General features: G+C 45.3%; 1 protein-coding gene across 9 annotated transcripts in view; it reads right to left on the bottom strand.

Moving 5' to 3' along the window:
* Positions 1-13,196, bottom strand: part of MAD1L1 (mitotic arrest deficient 1 like 1) — a 372,969-nt gene that overhangs the window by 208,835 nt on the left and 150,938 nt on the right. For all 9 annotated transcript variants that reach the window (XR_012588676.1, XR_012588677.1, XR_012588678.1 and 6 more), the window contains one exon: positions 2,745-2,885. Coding sequence is in view for 6 of the 9 variants with exons in the window: in XM_074597442.1 (XP_074453543.1) it covers positions 2,745-2,885 (141 nt within the window). In the remaining 3 variants the exon portion in view is untranslated. The remainder of the gene's footprint in view (positions 1-2,744; positions 2,886-13,196) is intronic.

The following is a 13,196-nucleotide window of genomic DNA, read 5'->3' on the forward strand; positions in this document are numbered from 1 at the left end:
TTGGTAAATTAAGTACTCAGTAGCAAAAAAGTAAAAAAAAAAAAAACTGTGACAAAACGAATCAGGGAGGAGAGAAATGGTGTGAATTTTAAGGTTTATGAAAAAAGTTGAAAGGTAGAAGCTACAAAATGTAATGCAAGAGGATGCGTTTGCCTTAGAGGCGTTTTTAAGCCCCAGGTGCTGGTGGAGCGCAGCGATGGGTGCAGTCTCCCAGCGGAGACGCAGTGGTGCAGTGCCCAGGGACGGGGCAAGGGCTGGTCCTGTACCAACCGCGCGGCGATCCCCGCGCACGTCGAGCTGCCCGGAGCGCTCTGCGGGCACAGCTGTGCTTACCTGCGCTGGTATATCCTCGGTTAACCGGTGATCTTAATTGTTTTCCACACCTTAACCAACTTAGCCTAGCAAAAAGGAATCGTGTCAGCCTGGCCTCTGCAGCTGGGCTCCACCAGCCCGTCTCTTTGCAGCCCCCCCAGACCTCCCCGGGCTCCCATCAGAAAAGCCGTGCACCTTGTTGCTTTGCTGCCACACGCCCGATGCTCACGGACGGGCTCTTCTCACTCTTCTGTGCTACTCTACAAGCCGGTCGCGTGCCGCCCTCCCAACCCACCACGCCAGGGGCTCCTGGGGTGCCCCAACCCTTCTGCCGCACTTAGACGTCAACGGTGTGAAGTTCCCTTTTTCCTTCTCTCCCCGACTCCCCCCCATGAGAGACCGTTTCTCCCACATCTCGGGAAGAACCGAGGCTCCAAGGTGCCTCACTCCTGCCGTCTCCTCTGTTTGTGAGATGAGTCATGCAGGTGTCAACATCTCTAAAATTTGTACAGAGGCTCAGCAGAGCTGGGAGGGAGCAGAGCATTATGTTAGAAGTTATTAATAGCTGCTATCGACCAGTTCTTTGATCTACAGGCAGTTGATTACAGCTGCTGCTCCTGATGATGAGACACCAGGAGTCCTGCCTCTACCTCAATTTCCCTTTCCAGTTCTCAGATTTTTACTAGAACAAAAAACTTTCCCCCAAAATTCCAGAATAGATGGGATTCAGCAGTCAACGTTGCAGTCAGAAAGGCAAACACACAACCAAGTGAAGCGTAAAATTTTACTTTACAAGGGGAATATCACGTCTTTGAATCCTGCTTCTAGTCAAGTCTTTGAAAGACTTAAAGGTTGACATCACACTAAACAAACCTCCAGAGAACACAGACCCTTTCTGAAATTTTCCGTGCAGCCCTTAATCCATACCCACAAAAACAAACTTATAATTTGTTTTCTATAAATAAAGGGGTGTAGCAATTGTTTCCCACACTCTTCCATGCTTTCACCTGAAGAAGAAAAGGTAATTTTCTATTGCCCAAAGACACCACGCACATTTGAAATCTTCAGTGAAACAATTCCGGAAATCTCCCTCCAACAACCCAGAGCCACTGTTGGAAACAACGAAGAAAGCAGGATAAAACAGCCGCCTATCGCTTTATGTCAGCATCGTCTAATCCTGCTCTGTTTGGTGGTAAGCAATATGGTGATCAAAAGACAACACAGAGAAACACTCCGAGACAGATAAATTCGGGCACATTTACATTTCATCTGCTGTTACCAGCTAACTTCTCTATCAACTTCCCCAAAACTTCACAGAATTCCTTTTCTGGGAAACAGGGATGGAGGGGAGCTATGCCATGAGAATGATCTTCACCACACTACGCTGCTCTGCTTGCTAAGGCTTTGAAGGTCCCTGGAGCCAGCATTGACTGACTGAAGTCCCCACCACCAACACAAGGAAAGGGCATTTTTGAGGATGCCAGAAGCAACAAAGAGGTTTGTGCACAGTGGGACAATCCACTCTACGGCTTGAACACGAACCGAGCAGCATCAGTTTCTACAAGTTTCACTCCGTCTGAATTATGGCATCTATAAATCTATACGAGGGTGGAACTAGACGGGAAGAAAGGAAAACTCACATACTTAGGATTACTGTAAAGCCTATGTAATAAAACTGCCAAGCTTTAAGATCACAGACATATTCCAAATATTTGAAGTCATGACCATAAAGCCCATTCCACTATGACAAAGTACAACAGCGAAGAGGGAACTACGTGGCAAACGCATGTTAACACTTACCTCATCACAGACACGTTTCAGATTGCAAATTTTCAAAAAGAGAACTAAAAATAATATAAGGATTCCTTCAAGAAATACTTCTATCTTCAGAAAGAATGTTTTTTCTTAGAGAAAACCTAGTAAAAAGCGTTTAAGAGAGTCACTGGCATTCTGGGGTTTTCAGGCCCAGTGCCAAGTGAAGAATTAACAGCAGAGACGTACTTTACCTCTTCAACCCTCAGAGTAAAGCTCTTACAAACACACGCTCACTCACACTGTGTGCGGAAGACCTTGCTACACATGCCGGGTAGCGAATCACTTCGACTGGACCTCTGAGAGGACACCACGCTTGCTCCGTTTCATTGTCCCCTTACACAGCCCTGCACCCCGCAGGGACTGGCTGTCACCCCAGCCGTGCCGTACAGCTACGCCTAACACAAAGCGGATTCTTCCCACCCAAAGATGATTATTCTCGGCTTCCGCCGGCTTCAGGCGCAGAATAATAACTTGTGGGTCTTATTGATCCTGGAATTTTGAAGTTTGAATTTTGCAAATCTGTTTTCTGTGAGAGCAGATCCCACCACTAGGCAATTCAATCTTACAGGTCTCAACTACTTCCCCCCCGGGGTTAGAGGATGATGCTTCTTTATTACCTCCAGCTCCGTGTTATGAGCGTGCAGCTTCTGCACCATCTCCTCAGCCTCTCGCATGCGCCGGCTCAGCTGGGGCGAGTGCTCCGAAGGGGTCAGCTCGCTGTCGTACGACTCCAGAATTGCTCGCATGCCATCCCGCTCCTGTCGGGAAGAACAGAAACCACCTTTAGGGATAAGGCTCCCCACCTCACTCCGAGGAGAGGCTGCCCACAGCAATATTTGACAATTTTACCCATTGTTCTTTTATATGGCAAAGAAACCCTGATGGATACGCACTCATCGTCTTCATATCAGCATCAAGGCACAGACACGGACACACAGTTCTAATAAAATAAATGTTGCTGCTCTGAAAACTCAGAAATTGGACTGTCTCTTGTATATGAAATCACACATCCCTTGCAGGAAAGCAACATGCACACACTCTAACAAGCAGATGGCAACTGCAAACAGAGTCTGCCTTCTTTTTGGAGACACTGTTCTCATTCAACATGGCTGAATGGGTTTCTGCAGCAAAATATTTAGTGTAGTACTTGACATTTTTCCTGCCAAAGAGTTCCAGCAATGAAGGAACAGAATTGTCACAACAGAAATGAAACAGATTTGACAACGAACAAAGTGGCTGAGAGCAAATATCCTCTAAATGGTATGTGACTTATCACTCCCTAAACACCGCAACACTCGGTGTTTACAATAAATATTTTTTCAGAGGTTAACATCTCGCAGACAATGTGTTTGGCTCACTCTTTGCTGGCAATTATAAGCAAGCGTTTGCAGAGAAAGACAAAAAGAAGGATCCCTCTCCCCTCCCCGAGAGCATTCTCACTCCCAAGTACAAAGCTTGGGCCGAAAGCTAAAGGGAAAACTTTTTGTGGGGGCCCCTGTTGAAGCGTCTCCTGCCGCCTTCCCAACTTCAGACCTAACGCCTCCCTCCAAGGCACTGGTGGAGAAGGAGAATGGGGACAAAAGGCTGCAAATCCCCAAAAGTCAGGTGTGTTTTAAGGAGATTACCGTTTACAGTGCAACATGCATCCAGGGATCAGCCAGCTGATGAAGCGTTTTATCTTTTGACTACATGGAAGAACAACTTTGATGTTTGCGAGGCTACAGACGGGGGTCGAAGCGGCAAAGGCCCCGGCATGAATCCAAAGAGCAAAAACTCCGTGGAAATCTTACAGTGCTGCCTGCCTTTATTGCTACCTTGCCCTCTTACAGAACCGCTCGAGTGCTCTGCACAAACCTGTTCTCTCGTGTGAATTCTGCCCCCGCAAAACCCCAAAATATTATTAGAAGATCACTCAGCTTTATGGCGGCATAGTTCGCATCCAGACCAGGCCGCTGCCACTCCACCCAGCCAGGAGCGCGGCACAAAGCCAGCCTGGCCACGCTGAGATGCTTCGCCGGGACCCTGCCCTCTCCGGGAAAGCAGGAATTGCCAGGGGAGGAACAAATGTCCTTTTCCCTCACCCTCCAGCAAAACAGGCTGTATTTTAGATAGGTGATGGTAACTGCTCAAGCCTCGTACAAAGGTTACCTCCTCCTTCAAAATCTAAAGGTCAGAGACTGAACATGGATAGCGAGTGTACGTGTGGAGAAGGGAAGGAACATTCAAATTCAAGGTGTGAAAACAAGAGGAGGGGCACTGCCAGAGGTGCAGCGTGTGTTCGGAGCATGTCACGGCTTGAAAGGTCAGCCAAGACGGCGGCGGCGGTCAGCAGGTAAAGGACCTCAAGGCCAAAGCACAGCCTGAGGCTGAAGGAACAGAGATAATAAAATAATAAAGAAAAACAGGTTTTAACATAAACATTACTAGAAGCTATTACTAGCTCCTTGCTCAGGTCTGGGTGAAGAGAAACACTCTTCCAAGGAAAGTACAGTTTTGTCACAATTTAGAAAGAATTTTTAGTCTGACAGGCATATGAAAGGAAATGCTTCCATGTGACTGCAGAAGGACAAAACCCAAACCCAGACACACCGCGCCGGCCTCCTCATGAACTCGTTTAGCAGGAAGGCAGCAGTACAGGGTGGCTCCATCCTCCTCCTCCCCCTTAGCATAGACGTCTCCCAGTCTGCCCAGTGCACTCTCCATAAGGCAGCCTGCCTTTGCTCAGGAGACAGCTTTCTTTCCCCATTTATTGCAGGATCGTTGTCTAGAGCACAGAAGAGAACATTTAGCAAAGGTTTGATCCTTGCATGTTGTTGCAATTACACCTGCAATTACAGCATCCTCCGTACTCCTAACTGCTCTGCTATCCTAATTTTCTACTAAGCGCCTTTCATCGATGTGATAATTTACCACTGCGATGTTCTCTCCATTACAGCAGGGCAGTCCCAAAATCCTCAGCATTTTTTCGACAGCAAACAGGACCCCCGGCAATTCCCATCACACTTGGTTTCCAATTAACTGCTGAATATTAGGTCACTCGAATCATTCCCAGCAAGATCCCAGCAGTTCCCCGAGCTCTTCAGCTGCAAGGAGGACAAACTTCTGCTTTCATGTTAGGATGGGAAAATTGCATGGGAGCAGGACATCCCGACGGGCTGTCTCTCCCCTAAAATCAACTACAGACCTTGCCCTTCAAAGCCCTTCTCTTAAAGGAAGAGTAAACTTCTCAAGAAAAAAAAACCCACGGGCAGTAAATACAACACAAGCTGTACGGCGGGAGGGGGGGAAAGGTGCTTGAAAGCTGAAATAAAGGGTGATACAATTAAACGCTTGATCCTGGATTTTAGTTCTCTTTTTTAATTATTTCTAAATATTAATACTGTAATGAAACCAATTCTCAGCTTCCAACAAGTGGTCCCCAGCTCCATTTTCCAAATTCCTCCCCATCAAGAGCACTTACTGGAAGCTTTTCCCTCCCTCCTAAAGATCTTGTTAGCTTGGCAGGAAACAGAAGTTCTTGTTGAGAAGTCCTCCGTCTAAAACGATTCTCTAAAATGTAACACTAATTTAGTAATTGCTGCAATATCTCCTCATCCCACACAACAGGATACTCCCCAAACCCCATCAAGAACCTCCCCAGGGACTTTCACATGCCCTCTCTAACCTTCTTCCAACACCTCCACTTTCCTGCTTTCTATCAGGAGCGCATTCATCGCAATTACTAAAAAGCCGTCCCTCTGGGAATTTCCAAAATTTCCCCAGCACAGGGCACCTCTGCAGACTCACCACGGACCTTACACCCGCACTCCCAGGTGCTCTGTACCTTGACCAGCTTCAAATCAGCACCAGAACAGAAATGAGCTTACTCTAAACATGCCCTAAAAGAATAATTGGTTTTAATGTTCATTACAAACCTAGAAAATTAATGCCCCACAGCAAACTCTGGTGTTTGAGGAGATGCAAGTTTGAAAAAGGGGAAGAACTGGGATTTTTTCAAAGGTTGAACCATTTCCCTTCCTTCTGCCAGCAACAGCCAATTCACCAAAAGAATATGCCTCCTACTATTGCACAAATACCTAAAAGGAAAATCACAAACTAGAGCTAATCCCATGAAAATCTGCTACGGGGAAGTAGAGGATGGCACCTTCGCAAAATGCCATCCCCAAGATAAAGCTTCTCTCCAGTCCTCCCACCGGCTCCTCTATTCCCTCTATGCAAAGCCAAAATTCAACCTGGCTGGCGAGTACCTCCAAACTAAGGGAATTCACACGCCAGAGAGGTTTAGAAACACCAGTATTTCAGGTGGGCTCCTCCAGGACTTCTGGCTTCATTTTAGGGGAAGACCTGAGAATTGTCCACATAAGCACCATCAGCATCACCCTCCTCATCCCTACCGACAGCCCCCAGGGCACCGAAGCACCACTCCAAGGGCAGCCCGCGGCGGCTTCAGATATCTGCCCACCGAGAAGGAGAGTGACTCCCAGCTGTGCATTGGAAGCAACTGAGGAGTAAATATATATAGCCAAAAAGAAATTTAGAAAGCCAGCAGACCGTATATACATACGTATCAACTCAGGGCCTGCTCCTCTTGCTGCTCGTTAGCCCCTCCTCAAACATACATACACACAATTCACCACAGACTTTCTAATTAGTTGAAGAAAAGAAAAAAAATCAATAAGAAAGAAATTAAAGTTACAAATCTAACTGAAGTCAGTCACACACCCAGGGAAAATTTGTTCCTGGGGTAAAGTTTATCTAGTGTCATAATTTTATTGAAATCCTATATCTTCCTATTGACTTTTATCGTTTCAAGCTGGATGCCAGAGTTATCATTATTAGAGTCTCGGTGTTGCTCGCAGGCCCCAGGTTTGGTTGGGTTTTTTTCCCTTTTATAAACAAGCTGTAATTGTCTGGTTTATTGATCAATAAATCTTTCAACTGCCTCTCGTCACCCGGCTTCTGTTCTGCTAAGTCTCCTGCACCATTCTCTGAAAGAAAATATAGGGTTGTGGTTTTTTTAAAGAACAGATTGTTTTGTCATTAGCAATGAAAGAGCAGGAATTGTGCCGGTCCCTTCCGATAATGGCTTTTTAATGACGGATTCTCGTCACAGTAAAATCTGCTTTGTTTCCACACGAATGAACTCCAACTATTAATCCCCAACCCAAAGGCAGGGCTCACTCGCGCTCTCCCTTCTGCACGGGTTAGAGCCTGGCAGAGGAGACAGACTTTGTAAAGTGGAATCATAATGATATTCCCCTTTCTTGATGGTACAGAAATATTCCTGTTCCTAGCGTTAGATGAGCTTTTTTTTTTTACTTAATGATAATTTTTGGAGAATGTTAATAGACCGCTTCATTATAGGAAATCAGTGGCAAGATCTCCCCCTCCTCTTCCTCTCCAGACTCCTAACTCCAAATTAGTCATAATAAGAGAAAATTTCAAGACTGAAGAAAGAATATGGAGCTTCAACATCAAACAGATGCTATTTGCAATCAGGTATAATTTAGCTAACTATTCCTTATAAAAAAAAAAAACAAAAAAACAAATAAAAGAGAAAGATGGCTGTGTAAGAGAGGTCTTTGCTTTCTTGCTTTAAGCGATACAAATACACACAGAGAACAAGGGAGACGGTAACTGGGGCTTGACCAGATGTTTAACATCAGTAAAATTAGCAGTGTGAGGTGCGGGAACATAAACCAAAATATAGCCAGGAATAACTGAGGAATACTGAAATATATCAGACTGTGTCAGGATCGATGGAAAAACTACAACCTTAGGATACTTCAAAAATTAGTCACAGGAATCTCCGGTCCACGAGCAACTAACTTTGATGAACTCACAAATGGCAGGACAGGCCCCGAAAATAGGATGGAGGAACAGAGCCAACCTTTTAAAAGAAGGATGGATGAGGAGATACAGACTCAGGCAATTATAAATCACTGCAACATTTTGGTATCTCATAAAAATACTTGAAGAAAACATTAACAATCAAATTGCAAGCAGCTAGAGAAGAATTAGGGACAAGAAACAATCAACTGAGCCTTAATATGAATAATATCAAACCAGTCTAATTTCCTTCTCTGACAGGTAACTTGTCTACTGAATAAAGGCAAACAATAAATGTGATAAATCTCAACTTCAGTGATGTGTTTATCAAAGAGGAGGATTACAATTCAACAACATCTCTGTAATTTAGAGAAATGAATTTGTATCGAGGCGATGAAACTGCTGAAAGCAAAGCAGGGAGCCCTGCGCGATGTGGGGCCCCGCAGCCCCCCGCGGTGGTTGGCATCCACCCCTTCCCAAAGCCCCGTCTGCACCTCCTTCAGAGGACACACGCGCATCCCACCTCCCGCACGTCGGGATGCGGGCGGCTGCCCCGCACACCCCGGAAAAGCGTCAGCCAGGGCTACTGACAATTCACAGGTTCTGCCCCGATCCGATGGCCGGAGGAATGGATATGGAATTGATACGTTGCTAAGCTTTACTTGGCAATTAGGCTTCTCTCTTCAAAGACTATGTTCCCATCCCATTGCCTTACAGAAAACAGGGGGGGAAAGTCAAAGCAAAGTGACAAGGCCCAAGAAACGGGGGCCGGAGGGCAGAGCTGTGGCTAAAGGCACATTCGGTCAGTCTTTGCTATTACGGGAACGCGTCTAAGGGAGCTCCAGCCCCTCAGCTCCTGACCTTCTTGAGGCACGGCTAACGAGAGCTAATCCACTCTTTCAGAACAGACTAAAAAAGAGTCCTACGCCAAAAAAAACCTAGCAAAAACTAAATTACCAGAAACTTTTCAAGTCTTCCTTGTCTACAGCAGCATCTACTATCACCAGAGGGCAAATGGTTCCCCCTTCTCTTACCACCCTTAGCTTTTGTACTAATCATCTTTAAACCAAAATTTTCTATTCCCAAACCTCCAAATAGCTTCCTTCTCAGCTACAGCCATTTCCCAACATTTCTCTCTGTGGCTGACCTATTTTCACATTACTTTACAAATTAGAACTGACTGCAGACACATATGTATATACACACCATTGACTTTCTACTCAAGACCTCAATTAAAACAGCATTTACAAAAAAGCCCGTTAACTCCATAAAAATAAAAACATCCAGCAGATTGCACTACCCTTGCACTGACAAGAAGAATGTTAGAGAATAGTTTTTCAAAATATTCTTACCTCTTGAATGTGATTTTCTATAGATCAACCCTCTGCTTGAATTTTTGCCCCTCAAGCCAACATAAGGCTATCACAGGAACCTAAAGATGGATTTAACCTATCAAGAAGCCCTTCAGACGTATTGCGCCCTACAAATAAGGCTTCTCCAACAAAAATAAAATATTTATTCTTTATAAGTCCAAGTGTCTCCATCCAACCTGAGTAGGTGGCAGAGAGGTCAGAAAGACTGATGTACTCCGTAACCACAAGCACGCAGCAAACCAGGAATAAAACATTCCTTTCTCTCCTATCATTTCTTCACAACTGATGGTTTTCAATGCTTTTTCTGATACTCTCATAACGGACCCATTTTCTTGCTAGGAAAGGTACCATATCATTAAGGTCGAGCACCAACTTTCCACCTAAGGTTGGAAGTCTGGAGAAAGCCACCGGGGAAAGCGCGGTGAGGAGAGGACACAACCAGGCAGAGAGCTGAGAACGACGAGCAAAGGCTAATTTTAGGTGCCAGAACAAGAGGCACTCTTTAGCTTCCCAACCATCACTCCTCAAATTTTGGAGAGACTCTGCAATCTGACTGCTCCTTTGGCAAACATTCAGCAGGCAGCTTTCGACGCACACTTACAAATACCCGTGTATCTTATATACTCTTCTATTCCATACGTTTTCCCCCCGATTTATAGTCCTTCCTTTCAAGCTCTTGTCCCTCACCTCCAGCGCTCCTCTGCAGAGGGCTCAGCTTGCCTTCTATCCTGGCAACGGACCAGAGCCAATAAATCCACTGTAACTCTTTTAATCTGTCTCTGATAAATCCCTTGCTTACTATCCTTAGGAAAATTGTGCATGGTCTCTAAAAGCCTCATTTTGCTTATAGCACATACATATGCCAGCTGACAAGCAATCATACAACTGACACTGCAGCCAACTAAATATTATCTGACTAAAATACCCCTGGGGTCCTCTTGCTTCACAGCGAGTTTAACATGTTTAGTTATGTTTCCTAACCTCCTGCTGCCGTGAAATAATTTTATGATTTTTCTTCATTTAACTCCCTTCTAGCGGAACGCTCGCCACTGCCTATCTCTAGCACAAGCTCGTTTTTCTCTCTCTGTGTATTTTTCATCTCTTCATTCAAAAAAAAACCCTCCTCTTTCTACCATTTCTCGTAGCCCCCCTGCAGGCAGTGGCAATCTCGCACAAGGGCGAAGCTGCCGTATTCACCTGCCTCAGCACAGGGCCACTCGCCGCCTGACACCCTGGGCACAGTTCATATTTGAAAACCAGTCATTTCTTTAAAAAAAAAAAAAAGAAGTAATACCGTACCTTTTTCAGCCTAGCCACTAGATCACCATCGCTGGCAGAGGGAAGGCATATAACTGACAAGGCGATGTATTCATCCTTACGTACTGGCAATACAAAACTATTATATTATTCATCCATTCAAAAAAAAAAAGGTAGAGAAAAAAAAAGAAAATGCCTTATTTATCCCTGAAAAGAAAGTTTTTGTGAGGGTGCATCAGGTTCTTCTATTCTGCCAGTGTCCACAGCACATAAAAATTCAGCCCTATGTTCATTCCTTACCCTCAGATTTCTTTTTCCTCCTGCCTACTAAGTAACCCAGATATTGGCCTCTAAATCTCTTAACAGCCAGTTTCCTGCTGTTTTAACCGCTTAAATATCATTAACTTGGGCAAAAAGTAAACTGAACTGTGCTCTAAGCCGGTGCAGTTGTCTCTGCTAAAAGCAAGGAGGGGGAATCGCAGCACCGTCCGGGCTCTGCTCCTGCGGTGTTCAGGGTAAAGCAGGACCGACGCAGGAGGGCAAATCTCAGACAGAAAAATCAGAGACCTGAGTTCATCCCATCAGCTCAACACAGCACATTCCACTGAACTTGAGAAGTAAATTCTTGGTCCCCTTACGACGTGTCAACACCTCGAGAAATGTGGTAGCTGTGGCTTTTTGAAAATGGTAAAGAAAAAGCGCTTTTAGGTAATGCTTCAGAATACAACTCAGCTGAATGCTTTATTAGAACATTATTAATAATTTCCCATATTTTACTTAATTCATAAATCATTCCCTCTACGCCTCCAGGGTATAAAAGATCAGCGACTTCAATAAGAGTTTCAGAAATCATACATCACCCTATCTCCCCGGTGGCCCAGAGCATATCTGTGTTGCCCTTAAAGGATTCCCGCAGGCAGAGCGGACCCAGCTCCTTCCCCTCGCAGCTCGGCGACGCATCCTTCGGAAGTGGACACAGAGCAGAGAAGATTGAACATCTGCCTGCGTATGTGCTGCAACAGGACTGTCCCGGGCAAGGAAGTTGAGTAACGTGCACCTCACCACACGTGACGCCCACAGACAGACACCCACAGCACCTGCACTGCAAATCATCACATCGGGTCTCATGAAATTTGCAAGCCACAGGGCTGGCAAGCTTTTTAGCAAGGCCTGTCGCAATAGGATGAGGCATAATGGCTTTAAACTGAAAGAGGAGAGATTTAGACTAGATATAATGAAATTTTTACTATGAGGGTAAATGAGGTGATGAGACGCTGGCCCAGGCTGCCCAGAGAGGTGGTAGATGCCCCATCCCTGGAAACATTCCAGGCCAGGCTGGACGGGGCTCTGAGCAACCTGGTCTAATTGAAGATGTCCCTGCTCATGGCAGGGGGTTGGACTAGATGGCCTTTAAAGGTCCCTTCCAACCCAAACTATTCTGTGATTATATGAACGCATCTAAACAAAAGGCCTTTCTGCCCACTACCCATTGGGGTTCAAATGTTTTCACTTACCTATAACAACTGTTAGAAATTTCCTTCAATTACTGTCCCATAACTGCCAGGGAACTGCCCAGAAGCCCCCGGTATTCGTTGATCCACCCTGATGCAGAACACAGGGGGTAAAAACCCCAAAGAGCCCACCCATACAGTACCCCATCCAGGGCCTGCTCAGCATCAATGCTGTTTACCAAAAACCGTAACGCCATTTGTTAAGTACAGGAGGCACAGTGTGCAACTTCCACACTACTTAAGACATCTATAAGGCAAAAAGAATACACAAAAATAATAATAATCATAAAGGGTCATTTCCCACCCAAACCTTGCTCCCAACAGTAAGACTGGGCTGGCTTAAGGGATAGCTTATTTAATCACACCCAATAGTGCAAAGCAACAATAAGTCATTACTTCGAAGTAAGATTTACTTGGATGTGGTCAAAATACTATTTTCACATTACAGAACACAAGTTTCATGTTACCCATATGACGTAGGTTACACGTTGTAACTTGCACCCTTGGAAAATGTGAATGAACGATCACTTTAAAACTTCAAGTATATAAGCCAACTAAAAAGGTTAAAAACACAAACCGCGCCAAGCAACACCTCCTTGGCTTTTTCTTAAGATTAGTTTATTCTCTCAACCCAGAGCACAGTTCAGACAACACCCACACAACATGTCTCATTAACCTCACCAGGAGCCGTCTTCAGGGTTTGCTCTCAGACAGCAAGTAAACACCACGAAGCTCGGCTGCTCTACAACCTTGTGAACTGCACTTCTCCAAGAGTTTTCTGCATTTAAAAAAGAAAATGTACCACCTTGGTGATCTGGATGGCTGCTTCTCCAGCAGAGGTTTCTCACATGCTGGCACTCGAATCCCGCAGAGAATGCGCAGGGAACCTCACAAACGGTGTTCTTCCATCGACCCCTCTGTGCCTGGCATCCCCTTCCTCTTGAGACCCCGATATGGCAAAGAACAAAATCGGATGCTTCAGAGCCAGGTACAAGGACCTTATCAGGCAGATACAAGATTATGGTGCTTCACCACCATTCCAGTCGTATCTTCACCTTAGGCTTCCCAACTCCAAAAAATGACATTTAATAAATACTTC

Source organism: Larus michahellis, chromosome 8 (genome assembly GCF_964199755.1).
Source record: "Larus michahellis chromosome 8, bLarMic1.1, whole genome shotgun sequence".
NCBI lineage: Eukaryota > Metazoa > Chordata > Aves > Charadriiformes > Laridae > Larus > Larus michahellis.